At 40.5% G+C, this 26,629-nt stretch overlaps 1 protein-coding gene across 1 annotated transcript; it reads left to right on the top strand.

Annotated features, from left to right (window-relative positions):
• The first annotated feature begins 412 nt into the window (after window positions 1-412).
• On the top strand, window positions 413-19,153 carry LOC145864371 (uncharacterized). Its single transcript, XM_082970116.1, has 5 exons — window positions 413-704; window positions 13,505-14,073; window positions 14,503-15,272; window positions 17,544-18,939; window positions 19,058-19,153. Exons 1-5 carry the CDS (start codon window positions 413-415, stop codon window positions 19,151-19,153), a joined length of 3,123 nt encoding a protein of 1,040 aa, XP_082826242.1.
• Window positions 19,154-26,629: the final 7,476 nt, after the last annotated feature.

Here is a 26,629-nt window from a genome sequence, read left to right as displayed (position 1 = left end):
TGTAGCTCCTACGACAACCGCAATTTTGGCTGAAGCTACAACCACAACTATAGCTCTTACTACAACCACAACAGCAGCACCTACATCAACCACTGCAGCTCTGACTACAACAACTGTAGGTACTACGACAACTACAACCACTGCAGCTACTTCGACCACCACTACAGCTTCTAATACAACAACTGCAGCTCCTATGACAACCGTAACTGCAGCTCCGACTATAACAACTGTAGCTCCTACGTCAACTGTTGTGCCTATGACCACTACATCTACCGTACCTACAACAACTACAGCTCTTACTACAATAACTGTAGCTCCTACAACCAGCACAACAACAGCTGCTATGACAATCAATGAATCTCTTACTACAACAACTGTAGGTCCTAATACTGCTACAACTGCAGAATCTACTATGACAACTACAACTGCAGCTCTTACGACAATCACAATTGCAGCTCCTATGATAACTACAGCTCTTACATCTGTAGCTCCTTTGACAATAAGTGCATTTCCTGCGACAACCACAACAGCAGCTTCTACGACAACCAAAACTGCAGCTCCTACGACAACATACAACTGCAGCTCTGACGATGACAATAACTGCAGCTTCTGCAACTACCACAGCTCCTACTACAACAACCACATTATCATCCCTTGTGGCATCGCTATCATTCTGGTACCCCTGTGGAACCTGCTATGTGTTCGTATAGGCATGTGTTCACTTGCGTACTGTGTATACTGTTTACATATTTTACAGTGTATTTATTAAAAAAATATGCTAAATCTCTGCAATGATTTGATTTTACATGTGCATCATACTTCTCCATCTTTGTTCTGCAGTGCATTTTATGTGGCTGCTGTGCAGCTTTAAGGAAACGCTGGCACAGACGCAGATCTTACAATGTACAGTACACCAGAAGAAACGGTCTCTTCTGAGGTGACAATGCTAACATCTGTGGCCAATTGTAATCACAAGAACAGCCAATCATCTATATCTGCTAATCACGGGACTTTAATGCATGGAAAATCACTTGACTACATAGGACTGCATCTGAGAAGATCAAGTGAAAATTGATAATAGGCTTAAAAGGCCACATGTTTTTGTGCAATGTACTACTTTTTATATTATGCATCTGATTGTTAATCAAAGTTACAGCTGAGCTGAAAAAAGTATTTTTTTATATTTATAAGTTATGTCATTTGTGGTTTCAAGCTGTGCTGTCCACTTACTAAAACAGTTATCATTTATTTATTTCATGTATAATAAGCTTCATTCCAATATTTATTTTTTGTTTGTTATTTCCTCTCTTGATTAACTATGAACTAATTTATTTTAAACTTCAATACAGTACATGTTTCTTCAACTTATAGTTTGACAAATGTAATGAAAATACAAACCAGTATTACGATCAAATTTTATGAAAAGGTTTGACTCCAGGGTGATTATAGACAGCACATCTACACATCAAAAGTAGTCAAAATTGTTCGACCTGGCACCTTGAAAATCTATTTAAAGCCCCAGGGCTATCTTCTATTTACCACCCCTACCTTGTCACAAGACAACAGATTGGCTCAAACGCATTAAGAAGGAAAGATCTTCCACAATTTAACTTTTTACAAGGCACACCTGTTAATTGAAATGCATTCCAGGTGACTATATCATGAATCTGGTGGAGAGAATGCCAAGAGTTTTTAAAGCTGTCATCAAGGCAAAGGGTGGCTTCTTTGAAGAATTTCAATTATACGTTTTTGGTTACCACATGATTCCATATGTGTTATTTCATAGTTGTGATGTCTTCACTATTAGTCTACAATGTAGAAAATAGTAAAAATAAAGAAAACCCGGGAATGAGTAGATTCTGTATATTACTGTTCTGTACTTTGTCATGTATATGTACATTTTATGTGGACCCCAGGAAGAGTAGCTTCTGCATGCGCAGTAGCTAATGGGGATCCTTATAAACTAAACCAAGAAGACAGTGAATATTCCTGAGTGGTCAAGTGACTTAAATCTGCTTGAAAATCCATGGCAAGACCTGAAAGTGGTTGTCTAATAGTGATCAACAATCAATTTGACAGAGTTTGAAACATTTAGAAAATAATCAAGGGCAAATGTTGCACAATCCAGGTGTGGAAAGCTCTTAGACTTACCCAAGACTCACAGCTGTGATCGCTGCTGCCAAATGTGATTCTAATGTATTGACTCAGGGGGTTGAATACTTATGTAATCAAGATATAATTGTGTTTTATTTTTCATACCATATAGAGTATTTTGGTAGATATTTCACAAAAAATGACATTTGAATCCATTTGAATTCCAATATGTAAGACAATAAAATGTGGAAAAAGTCAAAACTGACACATTTTGATGGGGATTTTTTTGTAGTGTAACTTATTTTGACGGACTGGTGCATCAACTGACTCTAGAGGTTAACTATTTAGCAGTCTTATGGATAGGGGGTAGAAGCTGATCAGGGTCCGGTTGGTACAGACTTGGTGCATCGGTACCGCTTGCTGTCAGGTAGAGGAGAAAATAGTCTCTGACTTGGGTGGCTTCAGTCTTTGACAATCTTTAGGGCCTTCCACTGTTCTGACACCGCCTTTTTGTAGAGGTCCTGGATGGCAGGGAGTTTGGCTCCAGTGTTGTACTGGGCCGTACGCACTACCCTCTGTAGCGCCTTGTTGTCGGATGCCAAGCAGGTACTATATCAAGCTGTGATGCAGCCAGTCAAAATGCTCTCAGTGGTACAGCTGTAGAACCTTTTGAGGATCTGCCAAATATTTTTGAGGGGGAAGAGGCACTGCCATGCCATCTTCATGACTGCGTTGGTGTGTGTGGACCACATTAATTCTTCAGTGATGTGGACACTGAGGAACTTGAAGCTCTCAACCCATTCCACTACAGCCCTGTCGATGTGGATGGAGTCATGCCTGGCCCTCCGCTTCGTGTAGTCCACGATCAGCACCCCTTGTCTTGCTGAAGTTGAGGGAGAGGTTGTTGTCCTGGCACCACACTGCCAAATCACTGACCTCCTTTTTATAAGCGGTCTCATTGTCTTTGGTGATTAGTTACTAATGGGTAAAAAGTATACAAGAAGGACCAAAGTAAGAATCTATTTAAAGTAAAGAAAACTGTGGCTCTGCCACTTGGTAAATAGCTGAGGGGTGAGGGAAATGTAACCTCTCTCAGGCATTTTGTCTAGTGCAAGGACTGACAGTCCAAAGATGAAAATTATATTTAACTGGTTTAAGATATCAATTATTTACAAACAATGGAGTTAAACAAGCTTCATTTGAAGTGTAATGAAGACAATAGTGAATATAGCAGAATGTTTATTAGTGATGCAAACTATATCATAATATATATAAATATGGGTCTTTTATATTTATATTTTCAAAAATATTTCGGACAAACGTTGAAAAAAGCTGTGAGTTTGTGAGATTATGTTAGCTTCAAATGTCATGACGAAGTTGTTTATTTCTCTCAGACATAACAAAATGTAGTGTAAACTAAATATCCAATCTGTATCCAGCTATCAATCCAAAACGATTTGGATCGGACTCTACAATGCATTCTTTCACACAGGATTGTGACATTTTTAACTCAAGTGATGCATTTCTCTTCAGAGGGGAATATCTTTCTCTGTGAGAGGTACAATCACACTGTTTTACATCATGAATGCTTATAGATTTAAGAGAGTCACTGAATATTTTTACGATGTCTAAAATCCCTGATGTAATTCTGGATTGGAAGACCAAGCTTTAACTTCCTGACTGATGTTTTGAGATGTTGCTTCAATATATCCACATCATTTTCCTACCTCATCATGCCATCTAGTTTGTGAAGTGCACCAGTCCCTCCTGCAGCAAAGCACCCCCACAACATGATGCTGCCACCCCCATGCTTCACAGTTGGGATGGTGATCTTCGGCTTGCAAGCCTCCCCCTTTTTCCCCCAAACATAACGATGGTTATTATGGCCATAAAGTTCTATTTATGTTTCATCAGACCAGAGGACATTTCTCCAAAAAGTCCGATCATTGTTCACATGTGCAGTTGCAAACCGTAGTCTGGCTTTTTTTATGGCAGTTTTGGAGCAGTGGCTTCTTCCTTGCTAAGCAGCCTTTCAGGTTATGTCGATATAGGACTAATTTTACTGTGGATATAGATACTTTTGTACCTGTTTCCTCCAGCATCTTCACAAGGTCCTTTGCTGTTGTTCTGGGATTGATTTGCACTTTTCGCACCAAAGTACGTTCATCTCTAGGAGACAGAACGCATCTCCTTCCTGAGCGGTATGACGGCTGCGTGGTCCCATGGTGTTTTACACTTGCGTACTATTGTTCGTACAGATGAACATGGTACTTTCAGGCGTTTGTAAATTGCTCCCAAGGATGAACCAGACTTGTGGAGGTCTACAATTATTTTTCTGAGGTCTTGGCTGATTTCTTTAGATTTTCCCATGATGTCAAGCAAAGAGGCACTGAGTTTGAAGGTAGGCCTTGAAATACATCCACAGGTACACCTCCAATTGACTCAAATGATGTCAATTAACCTATCAGATGCTTCTAAAGCCATAACATCATTTTCGGGAATTTTCCAAGCTGTTTAAAGGCGCAGTCAACATAGTGTATGTAAACTTCTGACCCACTGGAATTGTGATACAGTGAATTATAAGTGAAATAATCTGTCTGTAAACAATTGTTGGAAATTCCTGATTTGGAGGTATCTGAAAAAATGTGTTGTTGGCATGTTAAACTTACCCTGTAATTATTGAAATGAAGCTAAATAACCATCAATGTATAAGTTACCAATTGTTGTGAGCCCCTTCTCCCTCCACTGTGAAAACACCATATCATCCAATACAGGGTGAAAAGCATGATTCAGGCAAATCGGGCTGTCAATGTATATAGTGGGTATGTTAAGAAAATACCTAATCTGTTTCTAGATCCTAAGAGTATGAGAAATGACTGGTTTAGAGTCATACGTGGCTTTTTTCACATATGCTAGACTATTAACAAGTGCAGGGAGTGAGGAACGTTGACAGGAGGCCTGCTCAATCAAAAGCCATGAAGGCATATCATTCTGTCGCATCCCAGGTAAACTTTCCCTCCAGAAAGACACAATGTTCAGATTAGCAGCCCAATAATACAGTTTAAAGTGAGGAAGGCCAAAGCCCCCCCTCTATCTTGTACTTGCATAAATGCTTTTTTGAAATTCTGGCTGCCTTGTTATCCCATAAAAATGGAATTACTATTGAATCCAGTTTCTTAAAATAGCTTTGTGGTATGAAATTGGGTTGATATTGGAAGAGGTAAAGAAACCTGGGTAGGACAACCATTTTAATAGCGTTTATACGACCAACCAAGGAGATAGGCAGAGTATTCCAAAAATCTATATTTTGTTTAAGCTGATAAATGTTCATTTCCAAATTCGCTTTCAATAGCTGATCAAGTTCTCTTGTCACCGCAATGCCAAGGCTTGTGAACTTGTCCATCACTGTTTTAAATGGGGTAGATTGCAGAAATTGCATATCCACAGTCCGTGATATCGGCATCAATTCAGTTTTTTGTCCCTCTTTGTTTCTTGGGACCTAGAACAAGCATCTCAGTTTTCTCTGAGTTTAAAAGTCGAAAATTTGCCGCCATCTACTTCCTTGTCTGAAACACAGGCTTCCAGGGAGGGCAATTTTGGGGCTTCACCATGTTTCATCGACATGTACAGCTGGGTGTCATCCACATAGTAATGAAAGTTAACATTATGTTTCTGAATGACATCACCAAGAGGTAAAATATATAGTGAAAACAAGAGTGGTCCTAAAACTGAGCCTTAAAGGACCACCTGAAATTTACAGTTGATTTGAGGACAAACCATCTATAGAGACAAACTGATATCTTTCCGACAGATAAGATCTAAACCAGGCCAGAACTTGTCCGTGTAGACCAATTTGGGTTTCCAATCTCTCCAAAAGAATGTGGTGTTAAGAAGACATCACCATGGAATGTCTACAGTGAGGGAAAAAAGTATTTGATCACCTGCTGATTTTGTACATTTGCCCACTGACAAAGAAATGATCAGTCTATAATTTTAATGGTAGGTTTATTTGAACAGTGAGAGACAGAATAACAACAAAAAATCCAGAAAAACGCATGTCAAAAACGTTATAAAATGAGCTGTGAGCTGTGAGGGGAACGGCACCTCCGTACCTTCAGGCTCTGATCAGGCCCTACACCCAAACAAGGGCACTGCGTTCATCCACCTCTGGCCTGCTCGCCTCCCTACCTCTGAGGAAGCACAGCTCCCGCTCAGCCCAGTCAAAACTGTTCGCTGCTCTGGCACCCCAATGGTGGAACAAGCTCCCACACGACACCAGGACAGCGGAGTCAATCACCACCTTCTGGAGACACCTGAAACCCCACCTCTTTAAGGAATACCTAGGATAGGAAAAAGTAATCCTTCTAACCCCCCCCCCCCCCTTAAAAGATTTAGATGCACTATTGTAAAGTGGTTGTTCCACTGGATATCATAAGGTGAATGCACCAATTTGTAAGTCGCTGGATAAGAGCGTCTGCTAAATGACTTAAATGTAAATGTAAATGTTATTAGTCAAGGCGGCATGAGATAGTAACAATTAGACTTTTTTATTTTACCTTTATTTAACTAGGCAAGTCAGTTAAGAACAAATTCTTATTTTCAATGACGGCCTAGGACATGTTGAGTCAGGCATCACACTCCAAATCTACATGTTCACAAGTGATACCCACATGTTGCTGGTTAGAATGAAGCTCCTCGCCCAAAATGCTAAATAAGTAGTTTGGGTAACACTTTGTCAATGTTAAAAGTATCATGCATAACAACCTTCATATTTTAACATCATTCGTAAGGAACCTTCAAAATAAGTTTTTTTTTCATTACAGAAAGTTATTAAGATATTATGAAGTTAAATTATTTTAGTTTAAATAATCTGGTCTGAGTGAACAGTATTGTTGCTGGTGTTACTGACTGGGTTAGTCCTGTGCACCACAAGGCTGTATTAGTCTTTGCTGAGCTAAAGCCAAGGCATAAGCTTCTGGCTCGATGGGGTTTATGTCGGTATCAGTAAAGCAATTCCTGACCAACACTAATTTATAAAGCTCTTTTTACATCAAATGTGATTGATTGATTTGATCTAATACATGTTTTCAGATATCAGGCAAAGTTACTCAACACGTTACATTGCCATCAATTGCTCTGACCTGGGTTCAAATACTATTGAGCCTGTCTGGAGTGACTGCCAGAAAGATGGGGTTTGCTATTTTGGGACTACTGCAATGGTTCCATTGTGCCAGGCAAGCTAAATCATCGACCACAGCTCTTCTGGCCTTGAGAAAGTTACATAACCCCTAATCTGCTACCTGGGTACTGCTCTGAGGTTTACCTGGTGCTCCCAGATTGTTGTGTGATTAGTATGTCAGAGGGTTGGGTACTTTGACAGAATAAATAAAATATTTATCAAATTCCTCATGAATGACGTTGAATAAATGTGTTCTAAAAGTTGTTATGAATGATACTGGAACACTCATCAAGATTTTATGTATACCCCCCATTTGTTTTAGATCAACTAATGCAACATTGGCATGCAGAATATTCCCCTTGGTTGACAGGAACTCCCTGAGGAAGACAGGAAAACTGTGCATCAATGTTTAACCTTAAATAAAGTGATACTGACAGTCAGCTGGAGAGGGAAAACCTGCATACTTCAGATGCACGTTTGTGTTGCCATGAACCTTGCAGAGGTTAAATATGCGCCCAGAAATAGGTCAATACTATTATGCATTTACTTTTTAATAGCTTTAATAAAGATTTTAGTCCTTAGACCCTGAGTCTTTAAAGGGGAAATCTGGGATTCAAACAACAACAAAGCAGACACCCCACCACTTAAGTAAACGTAACCACTCTCAAATTCATAGATGTAGCTATGGATGCAAGGACTGACCATCCATGATATCAAAATGATGAGGACCAAGGCACTCTTCAAAATACTGAAACACTATTGTAGAAAATATTTAAAAATAACTTTAACAGTCTTAAAATATGTAATTTTTTTTTATCCAGCCACAAGATACACATTTTTATACATTTCTCCAAATATATCAACTGTAGTCCAAAAAATATAAGGTATTTCGCACATAATATTTTATCAGAAATTAATTTTTTGTTATATTGTTAAACATTTATTTATTGCTTTTCAGCAGGTACACACATATGTTTAGGTGTCAACATTCTTCATTGTAAGCAATCATTTTTGTAAAATTATTTTAGCATCTGGAAAATGCTCCCCATAAAAGCAGAAATCCAAGATGATTTCCTCCATTGTTGGGCTCACCATGTGGGGTCATTGTGACCCTCAATCATATTTACCAGCTGATTACAACCTATCTTGACACCACCTTTGTTAGAGATTCATAAACTGAATCTACTGTTAAAAGAAATAAAATAAAATGTATTTATATAGCCCTTCTTACATCAGCTGATATCTCAAAGTGCTGTACAGAAACCCAGCCTAAAACCCCAAACAGCAAGCAATGCAGGTGTAGAAGCACGGTGGCTAGGAAAAACTCCCTAGAAAGGCCAAAACCTAGGAAAAAACCTAGAGAGGAACCAGGCTATGAGGGGTGGCCAGTCCTCTTCTGGCTGTGCCGGGTGGAGATTATAACAGAACATGGCCAAAATGTTCAAATGTTCATAAATGACCAGCATGGTCAAATAATAATAATCACAGTAGTTGTCGAAGGTGCAACTAGTCAGCACCTCAAGAGTAAATGTCAGTTGGCTTTTCATAGCCGATCATTGAGAGTATCTCTACCGCTCCTGCTGTCTTTAGAGAGTTGAAAACAGCAGGTCTGGGACAGGTAGCACGTCCGGTGACCAGGTCAGGGTTCCATAGCCGCAGGCAGAACAGTTGAAACTGGAGCAGCAGCACGGCCAGGTGGACGGGGGACAGCAAGGAGTCATCATGTCAGGTAGTCCTGAGGCATGGTCCTAGGGCTCAGGTCCTCCGAGAGAGAGAGAGAAAGAAAGAAAGAAAGAAAGAAAGAAAGAAAGAAAGAAAGAAAGAGAGAATTAGAGAGAGCATACTTAAATTCACACAGGACACCGGATGAGACAGGAGAAATACTCCAGATATAACAGACTGACCATAGCCCCCCGACACATAAACTACTGCAGCATAAATACTGGAGGCTGAGACAGGAGGGGTCAGGAGACACTGTGGCCCCATCCGATGATACCCCCGGACAGGGCCAAACAGGAAGGATATAATCCCACCCACTTTGCCAAAGCACAGCCTCCACACCACTTGAGGGATATCTTCATCCACCAACTTACCATCCTGAGACAAGGCCGAGTATAGCCCACAAAGATTAAATAAGGAAACAACAATGTTTTTAAAAAGATATGGGAAGTAGCACATGTGTGAATGTAGAACTGTTAAATAGAAAAAGGCTGACTGCTTACTTTAGGCCACTGACTAAATTAAATGAATGGCTCCAAAGTTAAGTCAATTAAGCACAATTATATAAGTTTCTAGCTACAGAAAATCTTTTACAAAATGTATTTGTCACCTAAACAGTTTACAATAAATTAAGGTCAGTACATAACTGTTATTATACTCTCAAACAGATGCTTTGCCCCTCCCTATTTTTCAAAAAAAAATTGTCCACCCCAAATTGTTTGTCCCGAACACCTAACCAGTTTCCTATACCACGTCAGTACCTGGGGGAAAAAATGAAAGCATTATTAGGCTAAGAACCTTCCACTTGCATTCCTCTGTCCCTCCCTTTTTCGTCACCTTTATCTTATTATCTTTGGTGCCTCCCAAAATATTACGTCACCTGAAAGACAGACTATTTGGCATCAAACCAGCCCTATAGTAATATAAATACAGACTAGGAATACATTGGCATGACAGTATACACAGGAACAGTTCAATTGTAAGCTTGAAATGGTTAACAGAACTAGACAGATAATGAGATTTTAGAGTTGATATAAGCTAGATATTGTGATTGTTTATTGTCATTAACCAAGACCTTCATCAATTGATATTGGGAGAAATTACAGAAATAGGTGGCTGGCATTGAGGTGTTTGCTGTAGGTAAGTAATAACCTTTACTGTATAATGGAATATATAAATGGAAAATATTTGATACATTTTTTTCAAATAAATTGCACACAGCACAAAAAATGTAAATACATACAAATATAACAAGGTAAAATGGTCTTATAAGAAAAGATCAAAATCCAAAATGGATAATGTAAAGCAAAAACATTGAAACTATGAAGATGATGGTTATTATGTACATGTTATATGTAAACACCCATACACTTTTGATTAACTACTAAGCTGTCACAGAATATGTATAGGAACATGTAGTTAATTGCTGGCAGACCATTTGAAAACTTTAAATTTACATAATTTACAGTGCCTTCAGAAAGTATTCATGCTTCTTGATTTATTCCACATTTTGTTGTGTTACAGCCTGGTCTTAATGATGAAATGCCCATGCATGTTATGTAAATGTGAACATGAGTTAATGCCGCCACTTCAGATCACTCTGACGTTTTTTGTTGTACAGTACCCAATGATTTATGACAACTTCCTTGATAGGTCAATGTCCTCATTGTGGTTTCACTGTCTTGTTTAAAATGTTTTATGTACACACTTTATTATAATTATTATGAAATGCACATTGTTATATTATAGGGGTGTCAGGTAGCCTAGTGGTTAGAATATTGGGCCAGTAACCAAAAGGTTGCTAGATTGAATCCCTGAGCTGAGAAGGTAAAAATCTGTTGTTTTGCCCCTGAACAAGGCAGTTAACCCAATGTTCCTAGGCTGTCATTGTAAGTAAGAATTTGTTCTTAACTGACTTGCCTAGTTAAAGGAAGGTTAAATAAAAAATATAAATATTTGTAACATATGCTTGTTTTCCTTATACTCCAGGATTTTGTGAGTGTTTTTATTTTGCACACTTATGTAGACATTGCTCCAGCCACATCCGTTCAACGTGTTTAATGCTTGAGGCCTATATGTGAAGCTTAATAGAGCACTGATATTAGCAAGAGCAGTGTGCAGGTTTCCTATTTCTCTCATCTTTTTAAGAATATAGAAAATGGATTGGTCAACTTTTGATAGCCAAGTTTAAATACTTGTGTTTTTTAAGCAGCAAAATGCGGATTTCTCCTGAAAAATTGCAACGCTAATGTGGATTTTACTATTTCATGTATTATATTTTATATTTGAAAAAACATCCACTTTTGATGAACTACGCCGATTACTTTCACAGAATATGTGTGAATTGCTGGTCGCTGGCAGACCATTTGCAAATTTGAAATGCCCATTCCTCTTTTATGAAGTAACATGATTGGTGGGATGAGGTAATAGGCTGATTTCTCATGGGAAAAAATGCAATGCTAATCTGGATTTTACTGTGTAATTTCACTAAAGTATATAAATCCATGTTCACAGCAGTTATAGTGACTGTTGTGAAATTATTCACACCCTTGCAAAAGTTTTCACATTTTGTTTCCTTATTTTTAACATTATTCTTCACAAGCTACTTTTATTCACAGAGATGTCTTGAATTAATAATTATTCACACCTCTTGATCTGGCACACCTAAATGAGTTGCATAAATTTGCTTAACAAGTTGCAGATTAAGTTGATAAGTGTCCACCGCTGCACATTAATAGTGGTTTATGACCTGTCAATAAAATGTATATATTTTTCTTTCTATTCAGAAAACAACTGCATCAACTAAGTCCAAAATGAAGACACAGAAACTGACAGCTACATTTTTTACCATGGGTATGTAGTACACTGAATTTTAATCCGTGATCATGTTTCTAACTAATTATTTACTATTTGCTAACTTCATGCCAACTCGTGTATTAATCCCGAATCAAAATATTAACAACCAAAAAGGCAAGATGGTGACAAAATAGACCATATACATGTAGATCATGTAATTATAATAATGAGTAATTATGTACATAGTCTTTGCATATGATGTTACAATGCTTATGATTTTTTTCTAAATATGTTTATTTTGACATTTCATGGGGGCAATTTTACATTTTGCCTAGTCTAATGTCAAATGTCTCACCTCGATTAAATACATTTCAAAATATAAAAAGGAAAATGACTCAATTGTAAGCGCTAAATATTATCACACTGCTGTATCCTCTATTACTTGAATTATATTACCACACTACTGTAATGAAAAATGTACCATCTTTTCAACAACAAAAAAATGCAACTCAAGTAGCTCCTAATCTCAATAAGGTATTATAGGTAACATTATTAACAATCAAGGGAATCATTTCCGTATTTAATTAATGTAGCTATAAATTATAATTGAATATTGTATATAATAAAGATGTCAAAAACTGCACCATGCTGATGAAGGGAAATCTTGGAAATGTTGATAGTGTGCGCAATAAACATATTAACCATTCATCTCATAAACCACAGTGTTTTTATGCTGGAATATCCATGGAGTTCCGACCACAACTGCAGTTAACACAACTGAAGCTCCTACGACAACTGCAGCTCCTACGACAACTGCAGCTCCTACGACAACAACTGTAGCTCCTATAACAATAACTGCAGCTCCTACTACAACAACTGTAGCTCCTATGACAATAACTGTAGCTCCTACTACAACTGTAGCTCTTACAACCACTACAACTGCAGCACCTACTTCAACAACTACAACTGAAGCTCCTACGATAACCACAACTGCAGCACCTGCTTCGACAACTACAAGTGAAGCTGCTACGACAACCACAACTTCAGCGCCTACAACGACAACTACAACGACAACTACAACACCTACTACGACAACTACAACACCAACTACGACAACCACAACACCTACTACAACAACCACAGCTGTATCTCCTACGACAACATCTGTAGCTCCTATGACGACTACAACTGCAGCACCTACTTCAACAACCACTGCAGCTCTTACAACCACTACATATGCAGTTCCTACAACAACGACAACTGAAGCTCCTACGACAACCACAACGGCAGCTCTAACTACAACATCTGTAGCTCCTACGTCCACTACAACAGCAGCACCTACTACAACAACTACAAATGCAGCTCCTACGACAACCACAACAAGAGCTCCTACTACAACTTTAGATCCCACGACCATTACAACAGAAGCACCCACTACGACCACTACAAACGCAGCTCTTACGACAACCGCAACTGATACTCCTACTACAACTTTAGATACTACGACCACTACAACAGCAGCACCTACAACGACAACTGTAGCTCCAACGACAACCACAACTGTAGCTCCAAGTACAACTGTAGCTCCTACCACCACAACTACACCGCATACTTCGACAACCGTAGCACCTACGACCACAACTACACCACCTACTTCGACAACCGCTGCATCTGCTAAAATAACTACAACTGACGCTCCTACAACACCATCTGTAGCTCTTACAACCACTACAACTTCAGCACCTACTTCAACAACTACAACTGAAGCTCCTACGATAACCACAACTGCAGCACCTGCTACGACAACTACAACTGAAGCTGCTACGACAACCACAACTTCAGCGCCTACTACGACAACTACAACACCTACTACGACAACACCTACTACGACAACCACAACTGTAGCACCTACGACAACATCTGTAGCTCCTATGACCACTACAACTGCAGCACCTACTTCGACAACTACAAATGCAGTTCCTACAACAACGACAACTGAAGCTCCTACGACAACCACAACTGCAGCTCCAACTACAACATCTGTAGCTCCTACGACCACTACAAAAGCAGCACCTACTACAACAACTACAAATGCAGCTCCTACGATAACCACAACTGCAGCACCTGCTACGACAACTACAACTGAAGCTGCTACGACAACCACAACTTCAGCGCCTACTACGACAACTACAATACCTACCACGACAACTACAACACCTACTACGACAACCACAACTGTAGCTCCTACGACAACATCTGAAGCTCCTATGACCACTACAACTGCAGCACCTACTTCAACAACCACTGCAGCTCTTACAACCACTACATCAGCAGCACCTACTTCGACAACTACAAATGCAGTTCCTACAACAACGACAACTGAAGCTCCTACGACAACCACAACTGTAGCTCCAAGTACAACCGTAGCACCTACGACCACAACTACACCATCTACTTCGACAACCGCTGCATCTGCTAAAATAACTACAACTGACGCACCTACAACACCATCTGTAGCTCTTACAACCACTACAACTGCAGCACCTACTTCAACAACTACAACTGAAGCTTCTACGATAACCACAACTGCAGCACCTGCTACGACAACTACAACTGAAGCTGCTACGACAACCACAACTTCAGCGCCTACTACGACAACTACAACACCTACTACGACAACTACAACACCTACTACGACAACCACAACTGTAGCTCCTACGACAACATCTGTAGCTCCTATGACCACTACAACTGCAGCATCTACTTCAACAACCACTGCAGCTCTTACAACCCCTACATCAGCAGCACCTACTTCAACAACTACAAATGCAGTTCCTACAACAACGACAACTGAAGCTCCTATGACAACCACAACTGCAGCTCCAACTGCAACATCTGTAGCTCCTACGACCACTACAACAGCAGCATCTACTACAACAACTACAAATGCAGCTCCTACGACAACCACAACTGCAGCTCCTACTACAACTTTAGATCCCACGACCATTACAACAGAAGCACCCACTACGACCACTACAAACGCAGCTCTTACGACAACCGCAACTGATACTCCTACTACAACTTTAGATACTACGACCACTACAACAGCAGCACCTACAACGACAACTGTAGCTCCTACGACAACCACAACTGTAGCTCCAAGTACAACTGTAGCTCCTACCACCACAACTACACCACCTACTTCAACAACTACAACTGAAGCTCCTACGATAACCACAACTGCAGCACCTGCTACGACAACTACAACTGAAGCTGCTACGACAACCACAACTTCAGTGCCTACTACGACAACTACAACACCTACTACAACACCTACTACGACAACTACAACACCTACTACGACAACTACAACACCTACTATGACAACCACAACTGTAGCTCCTACGACATCATCTGTAGCTCCTTTGACCACTACAACTGCAGCACCTACTTCAACAACCACTGCAGCTCTTACAACCACTACATCAGCAGCACCTACTTCGACAACTACAAATGCAGTTCCTACAACAACGACAACTGAAGCTCCTACGACAACCACAACTGCAGCTCCAACTACAATATCTGTAGCTCCTACGTCCACTACAACAGCAGGATCTACTACAACAACTACAAATGCAGCTCCTACGACAACCACAACTGCAGCTCTTACTACAACTTTAGATCCCACGACCATTACAACAGAAGCACCCACGACGACCATTACAAACACAGCTCCTACGACAACCGCAACTGATACTCCTACTAAAACTTTAGATACTACGACCACTACAACAGTAGCACCTACAACGACAACTGTAGCTCCTACGACAACCACAACTGTAGCTCCAAGTACAACTGTAGCTCCTACCACCACAACTACACCACCTACTTCAACAACTACAACTGAAGCTCCTACGATAACCACAACTGCAGCACCTGCTACGACAACTACAACTGAAGCTGCTACGACAACCACAACTTCAGTGCCTACTACGACAACTACAACACCTACTACGACAACACCTACTACGACAACCACAACTGTAGCTCCTACGACACCATCTGTAGCTCCTATGACCACTACAACTGCAGCACCTACTTCAACAACCACTGCAGCTCTTACAACCACTACATCAGCAGCACCTACTTCGACAACTACAAATGCAGTTCCTACAACAACGACAACTGAAGCTCCTATGACAACCACAACGGCAGCTCTAACTACAACATCTGTAGCTCCTACGACCACAACAGCAGCATCTACTACAACAAATACAAATGCAGCTCCTACGACAACCACAACTGCAGCTCCTACTACAACTTTAGATCCCACGACCATTACAACAGAAGCACCCACTACGACCACTACAAACGCAGCTACTACGACAACCTCAACTGATACTCCTACTGCAACTTTAGATACTACGACCACTACAACAGCAGCACCTACAACGACAACTGTAGCTCCTACGACAACCACAACTGTAGCTCCAAGTACAACTGTAGCTCCTACCACCACAACTACACCACCTACTTCGACAACCGTAGCAACTACGACCACAACTACACCACCTACTTCGACAACCGCTGCATCTGCTAAAATAACTACAACTGACGCTCCTACAACACCATCTGTAGCTCTTACAACCACTACAACTGCAGCACCTACTTCAACAACTACAACTGAAGCTCCTACGATAACCACAACTGCAGCACCTGCTACAAAAACTACAACTGAAGCAGCTATGACAACCACAACTTCAGCGCCTACTACGACAACTACAACACCTACTACGACACCTACTACGACAACCACAACTGAAGCTCCTACGACATCATCTGTAGCTCCTATGACCACTACAACTGCAGCACCTACTTCAACAACCACTGCAGCTCTTACAACAACTACATCAGCAGTTCCTACAACAACGACAACTGAAGCTCCTACGACAACCACAACTGCAGCTCCAACTACAACATCTGTAGCTCCTACAACCACTACAACAGCAGCACCTACTACAACAACTACAAATGCAGCTCCTACGACAACCACATCTGCAGCTCCTACTACAACTTTAGATCCCACGACCATTACAACAGAAGCACCCACGACGACCATTACAAACGCAGCTCCTACGACAACCGCAACTGATACTCCTACTACAACTTTAGATACTACGACCACTACAACAGCAGCACCTACAACGACAACCACAACAGCAGCACCTACAACAACAACTGTAGCTTTTACGACAACAAATATGTCCCCAACCACTACAACGTCAGCAGCTACAGCGAAAATCACTTCAGCTCCTACTACAACAACTGTAGCTCTTACAACCACTACGACTGCAGCACATACTACAACAACTACAACTGAAGCGCCTATGATAACCACAACTGCAGCACCTACTACGACAATTATAACTGAAGCTGCTACGACAACCACAATTGCAGCACCTATTACGACAACTGCAGCACCTACTACGACAACTGCAGCACCTACTACGACAACCACACCACCTACTACGACAACCACAACACCTACTACGACAACCACAACACCTACTACGACAACCACAACTGTAGCTCCTACGACAACCACAACTGTAGCTCCAAGTGCAACAACTGTAGCTCCTACGACCACAACTACACCACCTACTTCGACAACCGCTGCAGCATCTGCTAAAATAACTGCAACTGACGCTCCTACACCATATGTAGCTCTTACAACCACTACAACTGCAGCACCTACTTTAACAACTACAACTGAAGCTCCTACGATAACCACAACTGCAGCACCTACAACAACAACTGTAGCTTCTATGACAACAAATATATCCCCAACCACTACAACGTCAGCAGCTACAGCAAAAATCACTTCAGCTCCTACTACAACAACTGTAGCTCTTACAACCACTACGACTGCAACACATTCTACAACTACAACTAAAGCTACTACGACAACCACAACTGCAGCACCTACTACGACAACGACAACTGCAGCACCTACTACGACAATGACAAATGCAGTTCCTATGACAACCACAACTGCAGCTCCTACTACAACAACTTTAGATCGTACGACCACAACAACAGAAGCACCTACAACGACAACTGAAGGTCCTACGATAACCACAACAACATCTGTAGCTCCTTCGCCAACAACTGTAGCTCCTACGACCACTACAACTGCATCATCTATTTTGACAACCACTGCAGCACCTGCTACAATAACTACAACTGAAGCCCCTATGACAACCACAACACCTACTATGGCCATTACAACAGCAGCACCCATAACAAGAACTGTAGCTCCTATGATCAATACAACTTCAGCACCTACTTCGACAACCACTGCAGCACCTGCTACAATAACTACAACTGCAGCTCTTACAACAACCACAACTGCAGCTAAAGCTACAACCATAACTGCACCTCCTACTATAACATTTTTAGCTCTTATGACCCCTACATCAGCCGCACCTACAATGAAATCTGTTGCTCCTACAGCAACTGTTGCGCCTACAACCACTACATCTACCATACCTACAACAACAACTAAAGCTCTTACTCCAATAACTGTAGCTCCTTCAACCAGCACCACAAAAGCTGCTATGACAATCAATTCAGCTCTTACTAAAACAACCATTGGTCCTACCACCCCTACAACTGCAGCATCTACTACGACAACAACTACAGCTCTTACAACAACCACAATTGCAGCTACTATGATAACTGCAGCTCCTACAAGTGCAACTGCAGCTCCTACAGATGCAACTGCAGCTCCTACAGCTGCAACTCTTACAACTGCATCTGCAGCTCCTACAACTGCAGATGATAATGCTGCATTAATTAAAACAGCTGTAGCTCCTACAACCACTACAATGGCAGGTCCTTCAACAACCACAACTCCAGCTCCTTCGACAACCACAACGAAAGCTGCTACAACAACCACAAATATAGCTGCTACAACCACCACAACAGCAGCACCCACAACGACAACTGTAGAAGCTACCACACCACCTCCTACTCTTTTGCTGACCACTCCTTTCAATACCACAAGTGGAGGTTTTCCTGGCTGGGCTCTGGCCATTATCATCCCTTGTGGCATCGCTATCATTCTGGTACCCCTGTGGATCCTGCTATGTGTACGTATAGGCTTGTGTTCACTTGTGTACTGTTTACATATTTATTCAAAAAATATGCTAAATCTCTGCAATGATTTAATTTTACATGTGAATCATACTTCTCCATCTTGTTTTGCAGTGCATTTTATGTGGCGGATGTGTAGCTATAAGGAGACGCTGGCACAGACGCAGATCTTACAATGTACAGTACAGCAGAAGAAACGGTCTCTTCTGAGGTGACAACGCTAACATCTCTGGCCTATTGTAATCACAAGAACAGCCAATCATCTATATCTGCTAATCATGGCACTTTAATGCATGGAAAAATTACTTGACTACACAGCATTGCATCTGAGAAGATCAAGTGAAAATGTATAATAGGCTTAAAAGGCCACATGTTTTTTGTGCAATGTACTACTTTATATATTATGCATCTGAATGTTAATCAAAGTTACAGCTGAGCTGAACATAGTATGTTAATATATTTATTAGTTATGTCATTTGTGGTTTCAAGCTGTGCTGTCCACTTACTAAAACAGTTATCATTTATTTATTTCATGTATAATAAGCTTCATTCCAATATTTATTTTTTGTTTGTTATTTCCTCTCTTGATTAACTATGAACTAATTTATTTTAAACTTCAATACAGTACATGTTTCTTCAACTTATAGTTTGACAAATGTAATGAAAATACAAACCAGTATTATGATCAAATTTTATGTAAAGGTTTGACTGCAGGGTGATTATAGACAGCACATGTACACATCAAAAGTAGTCAAAATTGTCCGACCTGGCACCTTAATCTATGCAAAACTTATTAAAGACCAAGTTCAGTCAAAAAACGTGATTTTCTTATGTTTTGTATTCAGTGCCTTCAAAACGTATTCACACCCCTTGACTTAAAAATAATAATAATTGTGTTACAGCCTGAATTTGAAATGGATTAAATTGAGATTTTGTGACAATGGCCTACACACAATACCCCATACTGTCAAAGTGGTATTATGTTTTTAGAATTTTTTACAAATTAATTTAAAAAGTAAATATGTATTCAACCCTTTTGTTATGGCAAGCTTACAAAAGTTCACATAACAAGTCACATAATAAGTTGCATGGACAATCTGTGTTAAAAAGTAGAATTTAACATGATTTTGGAATGACTTCCTCATCTCTGTACAACCACAAACACCAGGGAGGTTTTCCAATGCCTCGCAAAGAAGGGCACTTATTGGTAGATGGGTTAAAGAAAAAAAACAGACATTGAATAGCCCTTTGAGCATGGTTAAGTTATGAATTACACTTTATGTGGTGTATCAGTGCACCCAGTCACTACCAAGATACTGCTTCCTAACTCAGTTGCTACAGTGGAAGGAAACCGCTCAGGAATTTCACCATGAGGCCAATGGTGACTTTAAATCAGTTACAAAGTTTATTGGCTGTGATAGGAGAAAACTTAGGGTGGACCAACAACATTGCAGTTATTCCACAACACTAACTAAGAGTGAAAAGAGTGAAAAGAAGAATGCCCATATAAAATGTAGCAAAGGCATTCACCTTTTGTCCTAAATACAAGGTGTTATGTTTTGGGCAAATCCAATACAACACATTACGCCAAGGACTTGGGAGTTTTTCAGGATAAAACATAAATGGAATGGAGCTAAGCACAGGTAAAATCCTAGAGGAAAACCTGGTTCAGTCTGCTTTCCACCAGACATTGGGAGATGAATTCACCTTTCTACAGGACAATAACCGAAAACACAAGGCCAAATCTACACTGTCTCTTGGTGTCTTTCACACATACATAAACATATACATATGTATTTAAACGCAGCAAAAAAGAAACGTCCCTTTTCAGGACCCTGTCTTTCAAAGATCATTCGTAAAAATCCAAATAACTTCATAGATCTTCATTGTAAAGGGTTTAAACACTGTTGCCCATGCTTGTTCAATGAACGATAAACAATTAGCTTCTCTAGGGTAGGGGCAGTATTCGGAATTGTGGATGAAAGGTGTGCCCAAATTAAACTGCCTGTTACTCGGGCCCAGAAGTTAGGATATGCATATTATTAGTAGATTTGGATAGAAAACACGCTGAAGTTTCTAAAACTGTTTGAATGATGTCTGTGAGTATAACTCATATGGCAGGCAAAAATGGAGAAAAATCCAACCAGGAAGTGTGGAAATCTGAGGTTGTAGTTTTACTGGCCTATCCTGGCCTATCCAGTATACAGTGACTTAGGGTTCATTTTGCACTTCCTAAGGCTTCCACTAGATGTCAACAGTCTTTAGAATGTTGTTTGAGGCTTCTACAGTGAATCTTGAGCAAACAAGAGCTCCTGGAAGTTGACTCAGAAAATGACATGAGTTCAGTGGCGCGCATTCACGTGAGCGTTAGCTGTGTTCCAGTTCATTTTGAAGACATTTGAATCATCCGGTTGGAATATTAATGAAGATTTATGTTATACATCGTTTGAATTGTTTCTACGAACGTAAATATAACTTTCTTTTACTTTTCGTCGTGACATTTCGGCGCGCTTCCTAGATTTGGAGTAGTGGACTGAATGCACGAACAAAAAGGAGGTATTTGGACATAAATTATGGACTTTATCGAACAAAACAAACATTTATTGTGGACCTGGGATTCCTGGGAGTGCATTCTGATGAAGATCATCAAAGGTAAGTGAATATTTATAATGCTATTTATGATTTTATTATCTGTATTGTTTGATGTTGTTGTCTGAGCGCAGTACTCAGATTATTGCAAAGTGTGCTTTTGCCATAAAGCTTTTTTGAAATCTGACATAGCGGTTGCATTAAGGAGAAGTTTATCTATAATTCTTTGAATAACAGTTTAATATTTTATCAACGTTTACGATGAGTATTTCTGTAAATTCATGTGCTCATTCACCGGAGGTTTTTGGAGGCAAAATATTTCGGAACATTATTGGCCAATGTAAAATGTTTTTTTTGGATATAAATATGAACTTTATCGAGCAAAACATACATGTATTGTGTAACATGAAGTCCTATGAGTGCCATCTGATGAAGATCAAAGATTAGTGCTTAATTTTAGCTGTATTTCTGTTTTTTGTGACGCCTCTCCTTGCTTCGAAAATGGCTGTGTGGTTTTTCTTGTTTCTGCGCTGTCCTAACATAATCTAACTTTATGCTTTCGCCATAAAGACTTTTTGAAATCGGACAATGTGGTTGGATTAACGAGAAGTGTATCTTTAAAATGGGTTATAATTGTTGTATGTTTGAGAAATATGAATTATGAGGTTTCTGTTGTTTTGAATTTGGCGCCCTGTTATTTCCCTGGCTGTTGAATAGTGTGTCCCGCAGGTGGGACGGTAGCGTCCCACATACCCCAGAGAGGTTGAACATGCAGCAGTGGAATGGTCGTTACGACACTAACAGCTTACAGACAGTAGGCAATTAAGGTCACAGTTATGAAAACTTAGGACACTAAAGAGGCCTTTCTACTGACTCTGAAAAACACCAAAAGAGATGCCCAGGGTCCCTGCTCATCTGCGTGAATGTGCCTTAGGCATAATGCAAGGAGACATGGGGACTGCAGATGTGGCCAGGACTGGCAAAAAGTGCTCTTCACTGATGAGTCGCGGTTTTGTCTCACCGGGGTGATGGTCGGATTCGTGTTTATCGTCGAAGGAATTAGCGTTACACCGAGGCCTGTACTCTGGAGAGGGATCGATTTGGAGGTGGAAGGTCCGTCATGGTCTGGAGTGGTGTGTCACAGCATCATCGGACTGAGCTTGTTGTCACTGCAGGCAATCTCAATGCTGTGCGTTACAGGGAAGACGTCCTCCTACATCATGTGGTGCCCTTCCTGCAGGCTCATACTTACATGACCCTCCAGCATGACAATGCCACCAGCCATACTGCTCGTTCTGTGCGTGATTTCCTTCAAGACAGGAATGTCAGTGTTCTGCCATGGCCAGCGAAGAGCCTGGATCTCAATCCCATTGAGCATGTCTGGGACCTGTTGGATTAGAGGGTGAGGGCTAGGGCCATTCCCCCCAGAAATGTCAGGGAACTTGCAGGTGCCTTGGTGGAAGAGTGGGGTAACATCTCACAGCATGAACTGGCAAATCTGGTGCAGTCCGTGAGGAGGAGATGCACTGCAGTACTTAATGCAGCTGGTGGCCACACCAGATACTGACTGTTACTTTTGATGTTGACCCCCCTTTGTTCAGGGAAACATTATTCCATTTATGTTAGTCACATGTCTGTGGAACATGTTCAGTTTATGTCTGTTGTTGAATCTTATGTTCGCTGAAAATAAATGCACTTGACAGTGAGAGAACATTTCTTTTTTTAATGAGTTTATATAGATGGGCAAAAGAACACAGACACTGGATAGAAGAACTCTGCCTAGGTCAGCATCCCGGAGTTGCCTCTTCACTGTTGACGTTGAGACTAATATATATATATATATATATATATATATATATATATATATATATATTATATGACATTGAGACCATTTACAGTTGAAGTCGGAAGTTTACATACACCTTAGCCAAATAGTCGTGGCCAAAAGTTTTGAGAATGACACAAATATTATTTTTCACAAAGTCTGCTGCCTCAGTTTATATGATGGCAATTTGCATATACTCCAGAATGTTATGAAGAGTGATCAGATGAATTGCAATTAATTGCAAAGTCCCTCTTTGCCATGCAAATGAACTGAATTCCCCCAAAAAACATTTCAGCCCTACCACAAAAGGCCAGCTGACATCATGTCAGTAATTTTCTCGCTAACACAGGTATGAGTGCTGACGAGGACAAGGCTGGAGATCACTCTGTCATGCTGATTGAGTTCAAATAACAGACCAGAAGCTTCAAAAGGAGGGTGGGTGCTTGGAATCATTGTTCTTCCTCTGTCAACCATGTTTACCTGCAAGGAAACACGTGCCGTCATCATTGCTTTGCACAAAAAGCGCTTCACAGGCAAGGATATTGCTGCCAGTAAGATTGCACCTAAATCAACCATTTATCGGATCATCAAGAACTTCAAGGAGAGCGGTTCAATTGTTGTGAAGAAGGCTTCAGGGCGCCCAAGAAAGTCCAGCAAGCGCCAGGACCGTCTCCTAAAGTTGATTCAACTGCGGGATCGGGGCACCACAAGTACAGAGCTTGCTCAGGAATGGCAGCAGGCAGGTGTGAGTGCATCTGCACGCACAGTGAGGCGAACACTTTTGGAGGATGGCCTGGTGTCAAGAATGGCAGCAAAGAAGCCACTTCTCTCCAGGAAAAACATCAGGGACAGACTGATATTCTGCAAAAGGTACAGGGATTGGACTGCTGAGGACTGGGGTAAAGTCATTTTCTCTGATGAATCCCCTTTCCGATTGTTTGGGGAATCCAGAAAAAAGCTTGTCCGGAGAAGACAAGGTGAGCGCTACCATCAGTCCTGTGTCATGCCAACATTAAAGCATCCTGAGACCATTCATGTGTGGGGTTGCTTCTCAGCCAAGGGAGTGGGCTCACTCACAATGTTGCCTAAGAACACAGCCATGAATAAAGAATGGTATCAACACATCCTCCAAGAGCAACTTCTCCCAACCATCCAGGAACAGTTTGGTGACGAACAATGCCTTTTCCAGCATGATGGAGCACCTTGCCATAAGGCAAAAGTGATAACTAAGTGGCTCAGGGAACAAAACATCAATATTTTGGGTCCATGGCCAGGAAACTCCCCAGACCTTAATCCCATTGAGAACGTGTGGTCAATCCTCAAGAGGCGGGTGGACAAACAAAAACCCACAAATTCTGACAAACTCTAAGCATTGATTATGCAAGAATGGGCTGCCATCAGTCAGGATGGGCACAGAAGTATTGACTCTTTGCATCAACTTCATGTAATTGTCAATAAAATCCTTTGACACTTATGAAATGCTTATAATTGTACTTCAGTATTCCATAGTAACATCTGACAAAAATATCTAAAGACACGGAGGCAGCAAATTCTGTGGAAATTAATATTTGTGTCATTCTCAAAACTTTTGGCCACGAATGTACATTTAAACTCAGTTTTTCAGAATTCCTGAAATGTAATTCTAGTAACAATTCCCTGTCTTAGGTCAGTTAGGATTCACCACTTTATTTTAAGAATGCAAAAAGGTCAGAATGATAGTAGAGAGAATGATTTATTTGAGCTTTTATTTCTTTCATCACATTCCCAGTGGGTCAGAAGTTTACATACACTCAATTAGTATTTGGTAGCATTGCCTTTAAGCAAGGCCTTGAAATACACCCACAGGTACACCTCCAATTGACTCAAATGATGTCAATTAGCCCATCAAAAGCTTCTAAAACAATGACATCATTTTCTGGAATTTTCTAAGCTCTTTAAAGGCGCAGTCAACTTAGTGTATGTAAACTTCTGACCCACTGGAATTGTGATACAGTGAATGATAAGTGAAATAATCTGTCTGTAAACAATTGTTGGAAAAATGACTTGTGTCATGCACAAAGTAGATGTCCTAACCGACTTGCCAAAACTATAGTTTGTTAAAAAGACATTTGTGGAGTGGTTGAAAACATTGTTTTAATGAAGTTTATGTAAACTTCCGACTTCAACTGTATATATAGTCTCAACGTCAACAGTGAAGAGGCGACTCCGGGATGCTGACCTTCCAGGCAGAGTTCCTCTATCCAGTGTCTGTGTTCTTTTGCCCATCTTAATCATTTATTTTTATTGGCCAGTCTGAGATATAGCTTTTTCTTTGCAACTCTGCCTAGAAGGCCAGCATCCCGGAGTTGCCTCTTCACTGTTCACTTTGAGACTGGTGTTTTGATTTGATGACAACATTTGTTATTTGAAGATAAACAATGTAGACAGCATTTGATGAGAATCTGTGCCTCCATGTCTTAATGATGGTTCCATCACAACTTTCAGAAATTAACAACAATTACACATAAAAATTATAATGAAGATGCAGGACAATTTATTGATCAACACCAAAACCCATTGTCACATACAGGGCGATTTCGGCTTGGGCTTGAGACTGTGTCATCCCTAGTCTCTCTATACAGACTGGTTGATTCAGGCAATGTACCAATACTCCAGTTTAACATGTGTGTAGATGTTCCTGCCTCAGTTGGGACAAAGGTGACAAGTCTGAAATGGGAAGCACATCATCGGTAACGTCGCTGCCGGATCCGCTTCTTGCCCTAGCTAAACATGAGCAGAATTCTTGCCTGCATTTTGACCCCTGCCTATCCAAACTCTTGATTTGTTGAGAGTTATCTGTCTGAAGAAGATCCTCCCCTAAAATCATATGTTTTCCACATTTCGAAATGTCAGAGAGCAGCCGACATCCTCCCCAGACCTTCTGCCGTTACCTAGTTTACGTTGCCTGACGAATTTCTACTGCTCTATCTATTGCAACATACATTCTACATTCAGTCTCAACCTGCTATCCTAGAAGTCATTTTGAATATGAGCCTTACAAACTAAAGCTGTCACACCCTAAAAAATGACAGCCTAAAAAAAACTAACATGTTCCCTTCGTCTAGCAGGTACACCAGAATTGCACACTTTACATCCATGGCATCGTTCCTTATTAGCCAAGAAGGCTCTGATTTGAACAATTAGACGGGTTGAGTCAGCCATCCCTCTCAGGGAGCATGTAGAAGTTCAGAAGTGATACATGTTGCTGGTTAGAAAGTTGAACAAAATCATTT

Source organism: Salmo salar, chromosome 27, assembly GCF_965601325.2.
Source record: "Salmo salar chromosome 27, fSalSal1, whole genome shotgun sequence".
NCBI lineage: Eukaryota > Metazoa > Chordata > Actinopteri > Salmoniformes > Salmonidae > Salmo > Salmo salar.
Note: the sequence above shows the minus strand (reverse complement) of the source record. Positions and strands in the feature narration are given on the sequence as shown.